Source organism: Bos grunniens, chromosome 22 (assembly GCF_055505025.1).
Source record: "Bos grunniens cultivar Pamir isolate PY7600 chromosome 22, Bosgru_T2T1.0, whole genome shotgun sequence".
In the NCBI taxonomy this organism is placed as follows: Eukaryota; Metazoa; Chordata; class Mammalia; order Artiodactyla; family Bovidae; genus Bos; species Bos grunniens.
Genome location: NC_141186.1, coordinates 797998 through 811139, shown reverse-complemented (window position 1 = coordinate 811139; position 13142 = coordinate 797998). Strand labels below are relative to the sequence as shown.

Here is a 13142-nt window from a genome sequence, read left to right as displayed (position 1 = left end):
GGAAGTCCTGGCTACTGGTATTTAAATTTCACTGTATACAATGAGTGCTATTCTAGTTTAATTTTCAATAGCTAACTTTCACAATAGACAAGAGATCAAATCCATTCATCTCATTGAATCCAATTCATTAGTCATTTAAAATCTGTAATAAAAGACTGCATGTCAAGTTAAAAAATATGTGCAGGTGTATATAGTTTCTGAAAGTTCCTTAAGAGAGTATACACACAAAAACTTTGACACTCTCTGAGCTAGAGAAAAATGGTCAGGTGGAAAGTGACCAGAAATTAGTAAAAAAGAACAACAGAAAGAAACCAAGGTTCCTGAAAAGAATCCTGAATTGCTTGAAATACATAATGTCAGTAGAGAGCAGCTGAGGTAGCAGAGACTTTAACTAAGGGCAGAGACCCTGCAGCAGTGCAAGAACAATGGGGCTATGGGCCTTGTTTCAAACACCCCGCACCCTTGTCATCCCCGCTTCTCATGCCGGCTTTTTTTCTAACTAAGGAAACAAGGTGGGCTTCTCAGGTGGCACAGTGGTGAAGAATCTCCCTGACAGTGCAGGAGATGCAAGAGTCACGGGTTGGATCCCAGGGTCAGGAATATTCCTTGGAGTACGAAATGGCAACCCACTCCAGTATTCTTGCCTGGAAAATTCCATGCACAGAGAAGCCTGGCTTGCTACAGTCCATGGGGCTGCAAAGAGTTGGACACGACTGAGCACACATACACACATGGAAACAAGGTACTACGAGTAGGAACTTTTAGAAACCCTCAGAAACACACTCCCACACTCCCCACCCGTCGAAAAAACTGTCACAAATTACAAAACACCAAGAGACCAAGACAAGCTAAAGAGCCAAAGGGTTTCACTCATCTTTACTTCCCAGTTAAAGTCCAGGTGTGACCTGTGCGGATGCTGCCTTCTGCTCCTCCATCCAGACAGCATAGAAGGGGGAAGAGAACATTTATTTGCACTCTTTCATTGCTTTACCCAGGGCAACAATGAAGAGCCAAAGATGACAATAATCACAATCTTCCTTTCACTTTTTTTGAACAGTTGGGACAATGGAGGATGACATCGTTTTGATGGCATCACCGATTCAATGGACATGAGTTTGAGCAAACTCCAGGAGATGGTGGACGACAGGATGACATGCTGCAGTCCATGGGGTTGCAAAGAGTTGGACACGGCTGAGAGACTGAACAACATCAACGAAAAGGCAAGAAAGCACAATTTTTAAACAAAAACGTATCTTGGGGTCTTCCTTGGTGGCTCAGTAAAGAATCTGCCTGCCACTGCAGAAGATGTGGGTCTAATCCCTGATCTGGGAAGGTTCCAAGTCTCAGAGCAACTAAGCCAGTGCTCCACAACTGTTGAGCCTGTGCCCTAAAGTCTGGGAGCCACAACTACTAAGCCCATATGCTGCAATGATTGAAGCCCATGTGCCCTAGAGCCTGTGCTCTGCGACCAGAGAAGCCACCTCAATGACAAATCTGCACACCGCAACTAGAGAGTAGTCCCTACTGACCAAAATTAAAGAAAAGCACATGCAGCAACAAAGACCCAGTACATCCAAAAATAAATAAATAAAAGTACACATTCTTTTAGAAAAGGTATTTTTTGGAACCCTCTCTCCATTTTGGCAGGGAACCTGGGCCAAGAACCTTGCTTAGAAACAAGTGACGATATTCACAACCTGCTGGTCTATCCTGTGCGGAGAGCTAAATTTCAAGTGGTGAATTTTCTCAGACCTTCTCTCTGGGAAAGCTGGGGCACTTCTTTTCTTACAGGTGACTCAACTGAGTTGATGAGAGCCTAAGTAATTCACTCAAAAGCCTGCCAGACAATAGACAAAGAGCTGAGATTCCACAATACATCACCATGTTGCCATCTGCTTTTCTCTGAATGTTTATGTCCTCTAAAAATCATGTTGAAATTCCAAAGCTAGGGTGGTGGCATTAGGAGGTGGGAACACTCAGAATGTGATTAGATCACAGTGCAGAGCCCTCATGATTGGGATAGATGCTCTTATAAAAGAGACTCCACAGAGACTGCTTACCCCTTCTACCAAGTGAAGACACAGACAGAGGCGCCAGCTGTGAACCAGGAAGAGAGTCCTCACCAGAAATGGACCTTGCCGGTGCCCTGACTGGCTTGTCAGCCTCCAGAACTTCTGTTGTTTATAAACTACCCAGTAGGTAGTATTCTGTGTATTGTTATAGCAGCTCAAATGGACTAAGAGAACATCTAAACAAGAAACTAACTACTATCACATGTCTTATTTCAAATCTGATTTAGAAGATACTACTTCTTTATTCTGGTCTGAGGATATTGTGTTCTTCAAGAACTTTGAAGTATGCAGATGTACTTCTTGAAAAAATATGTATATTCATATTCATTGCCTCTCTGTATTCGCTGACTACTTGACTCATTAACCCCAACCAGCAAAGGCCACCGTGTCCAACTCACCAAGCACAGCAGCTTTGCATAAAGCTCTCAATTGCTCTGCAGCATGAGCACAAAATAACTCCCAAATTTAGATATCTTGCTGGAGTTCTAGACTTTCATTTGTTGTCTCTTTCCTCACCAAGGAAACACTTCAACACTGCATATTTAAAGCTAAATTGTGACTTTTTAAAATTAAGGACATCAGTATTCTCCAAGTCAAAATCTCAGTCTACTTCAACCCAGATAAGAGTCTCCATGTTTGACTTGGCTCAGTTTAATATTTTTAATACTCCATTGGAAAAGCTGAAAATGGTATGATAATGAAATCTGTATACGGCACAAAACCATAAAGGACACCTGATTTTAAAAAACAGTATTTAAACAGACTTAAGAAGATGAGATGAAGGAAGTAACATAAAATATAATTAGAATGAATATATAGTCCTCAATTCAGGTTTTAAATATTATACTAAATGCTCTACAACTATTATGAGGATTTGTGGGTTACCACCAGTTGATGTTAAAAAGATTTAAGTGTCACTGCAAAGTCAAGGTGAACCTCTTGGATTATTTTATCTGCATAACGAAAAGGTCTAAACAAGGGCTGTGACAGTGCCAGCGAGGGCACACCTACAGAACAGGGTGTCCTTATTGTTCAAACAAGTCCCAGTGGGGAAGAGATGGGAGTCAAGCCAAAGGCCGCATGACAAAATGCACACAACACTGAACTCACTCCTTCTAGAAAGTGCACCAACACCCCAGCTCACTTAACAAGAGCAGCTCCATAGGCAACCTCCCATGCCAGGATCACAGGCAAGTAAGTACACCACCAGTAACACACAGATGGGCGGCAAAGTGACCTTGCAGATCTTGACACAGATCTTACAAAGATACACCAAGCCTATGGAAGAGACAAAAAAGTCTGGAAGGTACCTGTTAATAATGACCCTGATGCTGCTAAGTCGTTTCAATTGTGTCCGACTCTGTGCGACCCCACAAATGCTCAAAACAGAATGATATTAATAATAAAAAAAAAAGACCGAGAGAAGCTGGAGATGGCCCTCCTGCCCCCACCTGGAGATGGTGGGATTGATTACTCAAGCAAGCAATTCTGGAAAAACAGAAAAAATTCTTAATATGATCATGCCACGAACTTCCAAAGTCAAGTGAGGACTATGCTATTATGCATCACAGACTTTTACCAGAAAAATAATTCCTCCCCTCACCCATTGATTCAATTCTAGAAATGAGTACTTAGAATAAAATTAACTTATTTTATAATCTGGGCTTTGCTTTTTCCAAATAAAGCTAAATCAAACTTTTTCCCAGTATGAAACTTTGAACTCTGTTTTATTCACTCTTGAGTGGTCTTTTTCTCATTTTAGTTCAGTCACTCACTTCAGTGTCCACCTCTTTGAGACCCCATGGAGCTGCAGCTTCCCTGTCCATCACCAACTTCCATCACCAAGATCCAGAGCTTGCTCAAACTCACATCCATTGAGTCGGTGATGCCATCCAACCATCTCATCCTCTGTCATCCTGTTTTCCTCCTGCCCTCAATCTTTCCCAGCATCAGGGTCTTTTCCAGTGAGTCACTCTTCGCATCTGGTGGCCAAAGTATTGGAGCTTCAGCTTCATCATCAGTTCTTCCAATGAATATTCAGGTCTAATTTCCTTTAAATTCACTGGCTAGATCTCCTTGCAGTCCAAGGGACTCTCAAGAATCTTCTCCAACACCACAGATCAAAAGCATCAATTCTTCAGCACTCTACTTTCTTTATGGTCCAACTCTCACATCCACACACGACTACTGGAAAAACTGTGGCTTTGACTAGATGGACTTTTGTCAGCAAAGTAATGTCTCTGCTTTTTAATATGCTGTCTAGGTTGGTCATAGCTTTTCTTCCAAGGAGCAAGCACCTTTTAATTTCAGGGCTGCAGTCACCATCTGCAGTGATTTTGGAGCCCAAGAAAATAGTCTCTCACTGTTTCCACTGTTTCCCCATCTAATTGCTATGAAGTGATGGGACCGAATGCAATGATCTTCATTTTTTTAATGTTGAGCTTTAATGCAGCTTTTTCACTTTCCTCTTGCACTTTCATCAAGAAGCTCTTTAGTTCTTCTTCACTTTCTGCCATAGGGGTGGTGTCATCTGCATATCTGAGGTTATTGATATTTCTCACGGCAATCTTGCACATCCAGCCCAGCATTGGACATAATGTACTCTGCATAGATGTTAAATAAGCAAGGTGACAATATAGTCTTGACATACTCCTTTCCCAGTTTGGAATCATTCCATTGTTCCATGTCTGGTTCTAAAAGTTGCTTCTTGACCTGCATACAGATTTCTCAGGAGGCACATTAGGTGGTCTGGTATTCCTATCTCTTGAAGAATTTTCCACAGTTCACTATGATCCACACAGTCAAAGCCTTTGCTGCTGCTGCTGCTGCTGCTGCTGCTAAGTCACTTCAGTCGTGTCCGACTCTGTGCAACCCCACAGACTGCAGCCCACCAGGCTCCCCCATCCCTGGGATTCTCCAGGCAAGAATACTGGAGTGGGTTGCCATTTCCTTCTCCAATGCATGAAAGTGAAAAGTGAAAGTGAAGTCACTCAGTTGTGTCCAATTCTTGGAGACCCCATGGACTGCAGCCTACCAGGCTCCTCCGTCCACGGGATTTTCCAGGCAAGAGTACTGGAGTGGGGTGCCATCACAAAGGCTTTAGTGTAGTCAACAAAGCAGAAGTAGACATTTTTCTGGAACTCTCTTGCTTTTTCGATGATCCAACAGATGTTGGCAATTTGATCTCTCGTTCCTCTGCCTTTTCTATATCCAGCTTGAACATCTGGAATTTCTTGGTTCACATACTGTTGAAGGCTAGCTTGGAGAATTTTCAGCATTACTTTGCTAGCATGTGAGAAGAATGCAATTGTGCAGTAGTTTGAACATTCTTTAGGATTTTCTTTAGCCTTTCTTTGGGATTGGAATGAAAACTGACCTTTTCCAGTCCTGTGGCCACTGATGGTTTCCAAATTTGCCGGCATATTGAATGCAGCATTTTCACAGCATCATCTTTTAGGATCTGAAATAGCTCAGCTAGAATTCCGTCACCTCCACTAGCTTTGTTCGTAGTGATGTTTCCTAAGACCCACTTGACTTCACACTCCAGAATGTCTGGCTCTAGGTAAGTGATCACACCATCGTTGTTATCTGGGTCATTAAGATCTTTTTTTGTATAGTTCTGTGTATTCTTGACACCTCTTCTTAATATCTTCTGCATCTGTTGGGTCCATACTGTTCCTATCCTTTATTGTGCCTATCTTCTCATGAAATGTTCCCTTGGTATCTCTAATTTTCTTGAAGAGGTCTCTAGTCTTTCCCATTTTATTGTTTTCCTCTATTTCTTTGCATTGATCACTGAGGACGGCTTTCTTATCTCTCCTGATATTCTTTGGAACTTTGCATTCAGATGGATATATCTTTTCTTTTCTCCTTTGCCTTTCCCTTTCACTTTTCTTCTTTTTTCAGCTATCTGTAAGGTCTCCTCAGACAACCATTTTGCCTTTTTGCATTTCTTCTTCTTGGGGATGGTTCTGATTGCTGCCTCCCATACAACATTATGAACCTCCGTCCATAGTTCTTCAGGCACTCTGTCTATCAGATCTAATCCCTTGAATCTATTTGTCACTTCCACTGTATAATCATAAGGGATTTGATTTAGGTCATACCTGAATGGTATAGTGGTTTTCCCTACTTTCTTCAATTTAAGTCTGAATTTTGCGATAAAGAGTTCATGATCTGAGCCACAGGCAGCTCCTGGTCTTGCTTTTGCTGACTGTATAGAGCTTCTTCATCTTTGGCTGAAAAGAATATAATCAATCTGATTTCAATACTGACCATCTGGTGATGTCCATGTGTAGAGTCGTCTCTTGTGTTGTTGGAAGAGGGTGTTTGCTATGACCAGTGCATTCTCTTGGCAAAATTCTGTTAGCCTTTGCCCTTTTTCATTTTGTATTCCAAGGCCAAACTTCACTTTGTACTCCCAGGTCTTTTTCTAGGACCAGTTTTTCAGTGATAATTTCCTAAGCACTCTCCATCCAGTTTGGCAGTTTTCAAAGGGTAGCTGTGAGGATGATGCGATGATTCAAAACCATGTCTTGTCAGAAATGACAGAAGGAAATGAAACCTAGAGAAGAACACATGGAGACCAATACAGCTGTGTTCAATTGAAGGGCTGTCATTGTGATTACATTTCTTCTGAAAAGCACAAGGATATAGAACTAGGACCAGGTAGAAACAATGCAGACATTTCTACTCAATATAACAGAAAACTTTAACAACTAAAATTATCCAAAATTTTGATACATTGCTTTAGAGATAGTGAGTTTCCATCTCTACAGGTGTTCACATAATGATTAGCTCTTTGTGTGATTAGCACACAAAGACCCTTCAGAGTCATACAATACATTACCTTCCCTTCTCCTACTGAAGTTGTATTCAGCTCCCTCCTCCAGGGTCATTACCCATGGTTCTTTTCACTTGTTCAAATATTTATGGAATCCCTGCTGTATGCCAGGCACTGTTCCAGGAGTTTGGGATATTTCAGTTAACACAAGTGAATCAAAACCTTTGCCTTTATAATGTGTACATTGTGGGAAGTAAATTCCATCATATTCTGAAGTGAATAAATACATAGAAAAGAAGAAATTGTTTAGGTTAGAGCCAGTGTGCTGGGAAGAGATTTACGTTGGAATTTTATATAGAGTGATCAAGGTAGGCCTCATCAAGAGGGTGACATCTGAGAGACCTCATTGAGAGGATAAATGTAGGTTCTAAGAGAATGACTTGCCAGCCCATGGCTAAATAATCCAGTGGCCACTAGCTTAATCTATGTACTTCTAGAGTCACTGCCATCCAGCTGGTCTTCACAGGTTTGCACAAGTCAAAGAATGCAAGGTTAATTAGGGCCCCAGAGTCTGCGCCCAGAGCCCCAGGTCCTCTTCTTACACTAGGAGCCAGTTCCCGCAGTTCCGAGTGGAGTCCTTCCCACCAGGTTCATTTACCACTGCCACCTCTCATCCTCATCACCTAGCCTCCAGAGAGCTTCCAGAGATAACAAACTCCCTACAGTCTTCTCTTTCATTCAAACTGCATGTTGCTCAGGGACAGCTGCACTGGTTTATTTCAGAAAATTGGCATCCAGGGGCTGCCACATTCATTGCAATTCCAGGGTACAAAAAACAGATGGCATGAGACAAAAAACACTCTTAAACATGAGTTGGTTCTAATTTCAAGACTCCTGGGTGTCAAAATACAATGGACTTGGAAAAATACTCAGTAATCCTGTTAATTTCCCTGGTTTCAAGAGACAATGTTCCCTTTCCAACTGTCTCTAAGAGAAGACCACTCCTTTTTCTAGCCCAAGAAGGGATGTTCTTTGGCCAGAATAACTTGAAACACATGGCGGCCTCACTTAAAGGTTTCCGGCTTTTGGTCCAGGGGAGGATCAGAAAGATACTGATGCCAGTCTCTTAAATAAAATAACATAGTACAGAGTTTCTTCCCTTGTGAATGGATGCCTACAGTCCCCAGCCCTGGCACGGGGGTTATTTTATACTGAATAATATACTACACATTTCTGGGCTCATTTCAGAAAGGACAGAACCCAGAACAAATACTACTCAGTATCTAACAAAGTGTCAACAACCAGACCTATAGAAAGAGATTGCAGTGATATCCAGAAAACCACACAGCCTGACAAAAGCCCATATGCACATATGCTCAGCACCTAATGACTCCCCAGGTTCTACTAAGGCATAATTAGCTTTGAAACTGCTTTTCTTTTTCAGTTTCTAAGGTGCTGCTGCAGCCCAGTGAAGGCCACTGGGAATTAATTCACCAGAGTTACTAGGGGACAGCTCACACCATCACTCTTCCTGCAGGCATTGTTAGCAGGGCCTTCCAGAAACCAGAGAACAGAAGAAAAACACAGAAGTTTAGAATTTCATGACCCTCAAAGAGCTTTGGGATTCCCCTATTCTGTGGCCTCCCCCACGGCCTATGTGCCTGGGATCTACAAGGCTGGCATAGAGTGGGGAGGAGAAAAGATGTAACAAGGGTCCTCACTGGCTTCCCATGCAGTTCCCAGGCAAGTCCAAGTTGACAGAAAGAAAAGGTCACTTGAGTAATGAGCTCCCTGAAGTCTCCCCGGGGAAGGGATAATGCCACCCCCAGCCTGTTTCTACCAACAGCTGTGCCTGGGATTTCGGGTGAGCACATACTGGGGCTTCCAGGACAGTCCTGCTGCCACCTAAGTGTGCAGACATGACTGCTGACAGTCCCCACCTTCACTCTCCAGTGTCATAGCTTGGATGCTAAATTATATGGTCCCCGAAGGAAATGTAACTGAGTTCCAATGGGAATTTTGTTGGCTTACCCATTTCATGAGACAATACCTCTCCAAGTCCATCACTGGCCTCAGGACAGACCTGTACAAATTCTCTGCACGTCTCTGTGTCCATCAGTGGGAGAGGCAGCAACACAGCACTGGGTGGTCAGGCCACTGCTAGTGCTGACATCTCAAGCCCTCATATGTCACAGCAGTGAGACTGTGGACAAGCTCTCTATCATCTCCCATTTGAAACAAAAAAGGGAATTAAAGTAATTGCTAAGAAGATTAACGAGTTAATATTTGTTAAATGCTTAGAACAATCCCTGACACAGGGTAGGCACTCTGTGTTTGCTAATTAAAAAACAAACATCCAGTCTAGCTCTCTAACAGGTAAGTGAATTTCTATTTAAGGAAGTGAAGCAGCTGGAGGAAATCCCTTCTTAAACAGCTTAAACAGCTTTTAGATACACTCCCTGCTCAAGGACTTCTCTCAAACACACTTCCCCACCCTCGCCCCAAGCAACCCAGAGTGACTCTGGCTTGGAAGAGGATCCCAGAGGGCAAAAAGGCCGCCAGGTGGTTTATGGTCAACTACACTACAACCGCAATGAAACCAGTGCAAGCAGAACAAAGAAACAAAGAGGAAAATCCCAGGTTGCAGCTGGCTGTCAGGCTTCCCAACATCTCCCTTAATTGTCTTATACCCTCAAATTGAAAACAGCTCTTTGCTTCCACATACTCAGCAACAGAAATCGCACATTTAAGTATGTGATTCAGGACTTCAAAAACATCAAAAATGTCCTGATAACCAATATTAAATGAAATTCAGAGCAACACACTAAAGATGAAAACATCTCAGATACATAACTCATGCGTTAAGATTCCATGTGATAAATTAGAAAGAAATCTCCTTAATGCCACAGAGAGACACCCCTCTACCACAAACAAAATAGCTGCTTGGGACAATCATGTAAAAATGGGTTACACTGCATGATCCCATGAAAACAAAAATTACCAACCATCTAGATAATCGACTTTGTGAAAGCATCAATTCAGTTATTTAAATTTTAGTGTAAATTATTTCACCAAGTGCTGATTTTTAAGTTGGGGGGGGGATTGCACGTGTAAGTACATATGCATGCCTTTTTATGTGAACAGTGGTGTCAGATTCACTTCTCCATTATCTGTCTGGTGATCACAGAAAGGATGTTATTCCTAAGGTCATAAAATTCTGAATAACCGAAGACAACTCAAGTGGAGGGCACGCCACGAAAATTTTAACCACTTAGCCAGGGGACACAGGAACAAAAACAGGAAGTCTTGTTACGGTGGCGCCTGGCATAAGAAACTTTTCCATTAACCTTTCTTGCAGGAGAGCTAAGGCTCTCCCTCCCAACATTTTATAACTTGTATTTCTTTACAAATGAAGAAAACCAAGGAGTCATTTCCAGAGATGTACTACCTAAAATAGAAAACGTAAGATACTCATCCTCCATTTACTTAGACTTCATTAACAATATTTTTCTTTAAAATAATGAAGCCAAGCAAGGAATGGAACAAGCCCTAATCCACACTGCACCCCAGTACCTACCCCCCAGCTCACATTTTAAAGAATCCGTTTTATCAAGGAGGGGGTGACCCATCCGAGGGAGCCCCTTTCCAGCAGTGGGCAGTCGAGGTCTCCACGAGGTTGCGGTTACCGGCGCTTCCTCCGTAGTCGCTTCAACAAGTCCCGGGTCTCGGCGCCAAAAGGCCACACCCACCACGCCATCTCTTCGGAGGTTTTCTCTCGCATCTGAAGACTCTGCGCTCCATTTTCACAAGCGAGGACTTCTGCTCTGTCCCGCCATTTCACTCGTGCTTCCGTGACGTTTCCCACAACCACGCATCCGCGCGGTCGCACCTGGACCCGGCGGCGCCCCAGCCCCAAGCCCCAAACCACTGGGCGCCTGGAATCTCTGCCTGCACCGCACCCGAGACCCTCACCCAGACCAGAGCCGAGGCCCCGGGGGGTGAACCGGCGCACAGCGCGCAAAGGGTGCTCCTGAGTCCTCTCTACTCGCGAGAAACGATAAATGCGGGGCGGGGGGACTGAGGGCCATCAGAAGAGCGGGGAGGGCTCGGGCGACCCTGTCACCAGGGCCCAGAGCCTTCCGCACCGGGGCTCTTGCGGGTCGGTGAGCCTTTGGCTCTCGTCCCTCGGCCCCCAGGGCTCCTGAGGACGGTCGGTGCTGCTCCCGCTTACCCCGCCCGGCCCGGCCCTACCTCCACCAGCAGCCCGAGCAGCAGTGCCGCCACTCTCCAGGCCAGGCTGTCCATGGCTGCACGTCCTCCTGGTCACAGGCGCGGGTCAGTAGCACTTCCCCTGCAAGGCGGCCAGCGGGCTGGCGGGCGGGATCCCAGCCTGGGGACCCAGAGGCACAAGCGGGCGAGCGGGGACCCGGGATGAGCCGCTCCGCCCTCGCCGCGCTCCGCCCCCGGCTCGCGCGCCCCCGGCTCAGCTAAGGAGTGTCAAGGGTCCTCCCCTCCAGAGTGCACGCGCCAGGAGCCAGGAGGCAAGTCGCGCGGCAGGGCGAGGAGGGAAGCTGCCAGCCGTTTGCTCCCTCCGAAGACACCGTCGTGTCACCCCTGAATAGACCTGGTAAGGTTTATAAAAGAAGCAGTCTCCGCCGTGTGAGGCTTGTTCCAAGGAGGCACATGAACCTATTGTGTGCCTGCAGGTTCTTCGTCCCTCTCATCCCTGCGCTTACCGTGGGATGGTACACCCTCCCCACGTGTGACTGCAAGGATGGCCAAAGGATGAGGAGGCAGACCGAGAATGGAAGGCTCACTATGCCTCATCTCTCACTTAAATGTGGTGCTTTCATGCCCATGTCCCCCTGCGCTGTCCCTGCATGCACACCCTCTACATCTGGACCATGTTGAAGCCCACCGTCCCGCTGATAAGTTTGCAATGTCCTTCGCCTCTGCTGAACTGACTTTCCACCCCTCAGTACCACGTGAAAAGAAAGAAAGAAAGTTCAGTCGTGTCCAACTCTTTGCGACCCCATGGACTGTACAGTACATTTAATTCTCCAGTCCAGAATACTGGAGTGGGTAGCCTTTCCCTTCTCCAGGGGATCTTCCCAAAGCAGGGATCGAACCCGGGTCTCCTGCATTGCAGACGGATTCTTTACCAGCTAAGCCATAAGGGAAGCTTCCAGTACCACGTACTTACCGTATTTTTCCCCCCACATCTTGGCTCAGATTGCATCTCATTTGTACAGTTATTCAACAAGTATTTATTGAGCTTGTAAGTTGTACCAGATCATGAGCTGGAGAGGCAGTTCGTGGGGGAGGTGGGGAGGGAGGCGAGAAAACTCTGCCTAGTGTCTAAAGGGAGAGATAGTCTCTTGCACCAGTAGGATGCAAAGTGCAGAGACCTGGGAGTACTGAATAGGAAAAGACATTACCACACCTGGTTGTTCAGCAGCCCCAGGCGTTACTAAATGAACAATTGAAAGAATTGCAGACTTCTGTCTCTGGGTTACCTAATCACTTACAAGGTAGGTGCAACATAACCGAGCCCTTAACTACTGATGTTTTAGTTCAATTTTTCAGTCTGAAGCATTACTGGGGACCCTTTAGAAAAGAAAAGGTCTTCAACGAGAAGGGGTTATGCTAGTCTCTGAGTTAACCCACCTCTTCTTCCATAAAAATAGGCCCCCAGGGTTTAGAATACTGAGGATTTCACTTTTCAGTTTCCTTTGCTCTAGGTGTTTGCTTAGGCTTCAATAACAAAGTACCAGACTGGACGACTTAAGCAACAGAAATTTATTTTACTCATAGTTCCAAAGAGAAGAAGTTCACAATCAATGGGTCAACCAGGTTGATTTCCTTTGAGACTTCTCTCCGTGTCTGGCAGGTAGCCACCCTCTTGTTGCATCTTCACGTGCTGATCCTTCTGTGTACAGGGCCCTCGTGGCCCTGTGCAAATTTCCTCTTGTAAGGGCACCACCAGATTGGATTCAGGTCCACAACAATGGCCTTATTTTACCTCTCTCACTTTTTTTTTTTTTTTTAACTTCTCCAGGCCTCAGTTTCTTTTTCTTTTTATTTATTTATTTTTTAACTTTACAATATTGTGTTGGTTTTGCCATATATCAACATGAATCCACCACAGGTATACACGTGTTCCCCATCCTGAACCGTCCTCCCTCCTTCCTCCCCGTACCTTAAGGTTCTGTCTCCAAACAGAATCACACTCAGAGGTACTGATGATTAGGATTTCAACATATGAGTTGGAGAAGATACAATTCAGC

General features: G+C 44.7%; 1 protein-coding gene across 6 annotated transcripts in view; it reads right to left on the bottom strand.

Moving 5' to 3' along the window:
- VOPP1 (VOPP1 WW domain binding protein) overlaps window positions 1-11325 on the bottom strand; it is a 205702-nt gene extending 194377 nt beyond the window's left edge. For 4 of the 6 annotated variants that reach the window (XM_086365538.1, XM_086365540.1, XM_086365541.1 and 1 more), the window contains exon 1: window positions 11107-11325. In XM_086365538.1, coding sequence (XP_086221664.1) covers window positions 11107-11160 — 54 coding nt within the window. In that variant the 5' untranslated portion in view covers window positions 11161-11325. Of the gene's footprint in view, window positions 1-10444 lie in introns of all 6 variants that reach the window. The other 2 variants (XM_086365543.1, XM_086365544.1) reach the window with 2 other exon arrangements.
- Between the last annotated feature and the right edge of the window lie 1817 nt (window positions 11326-13142).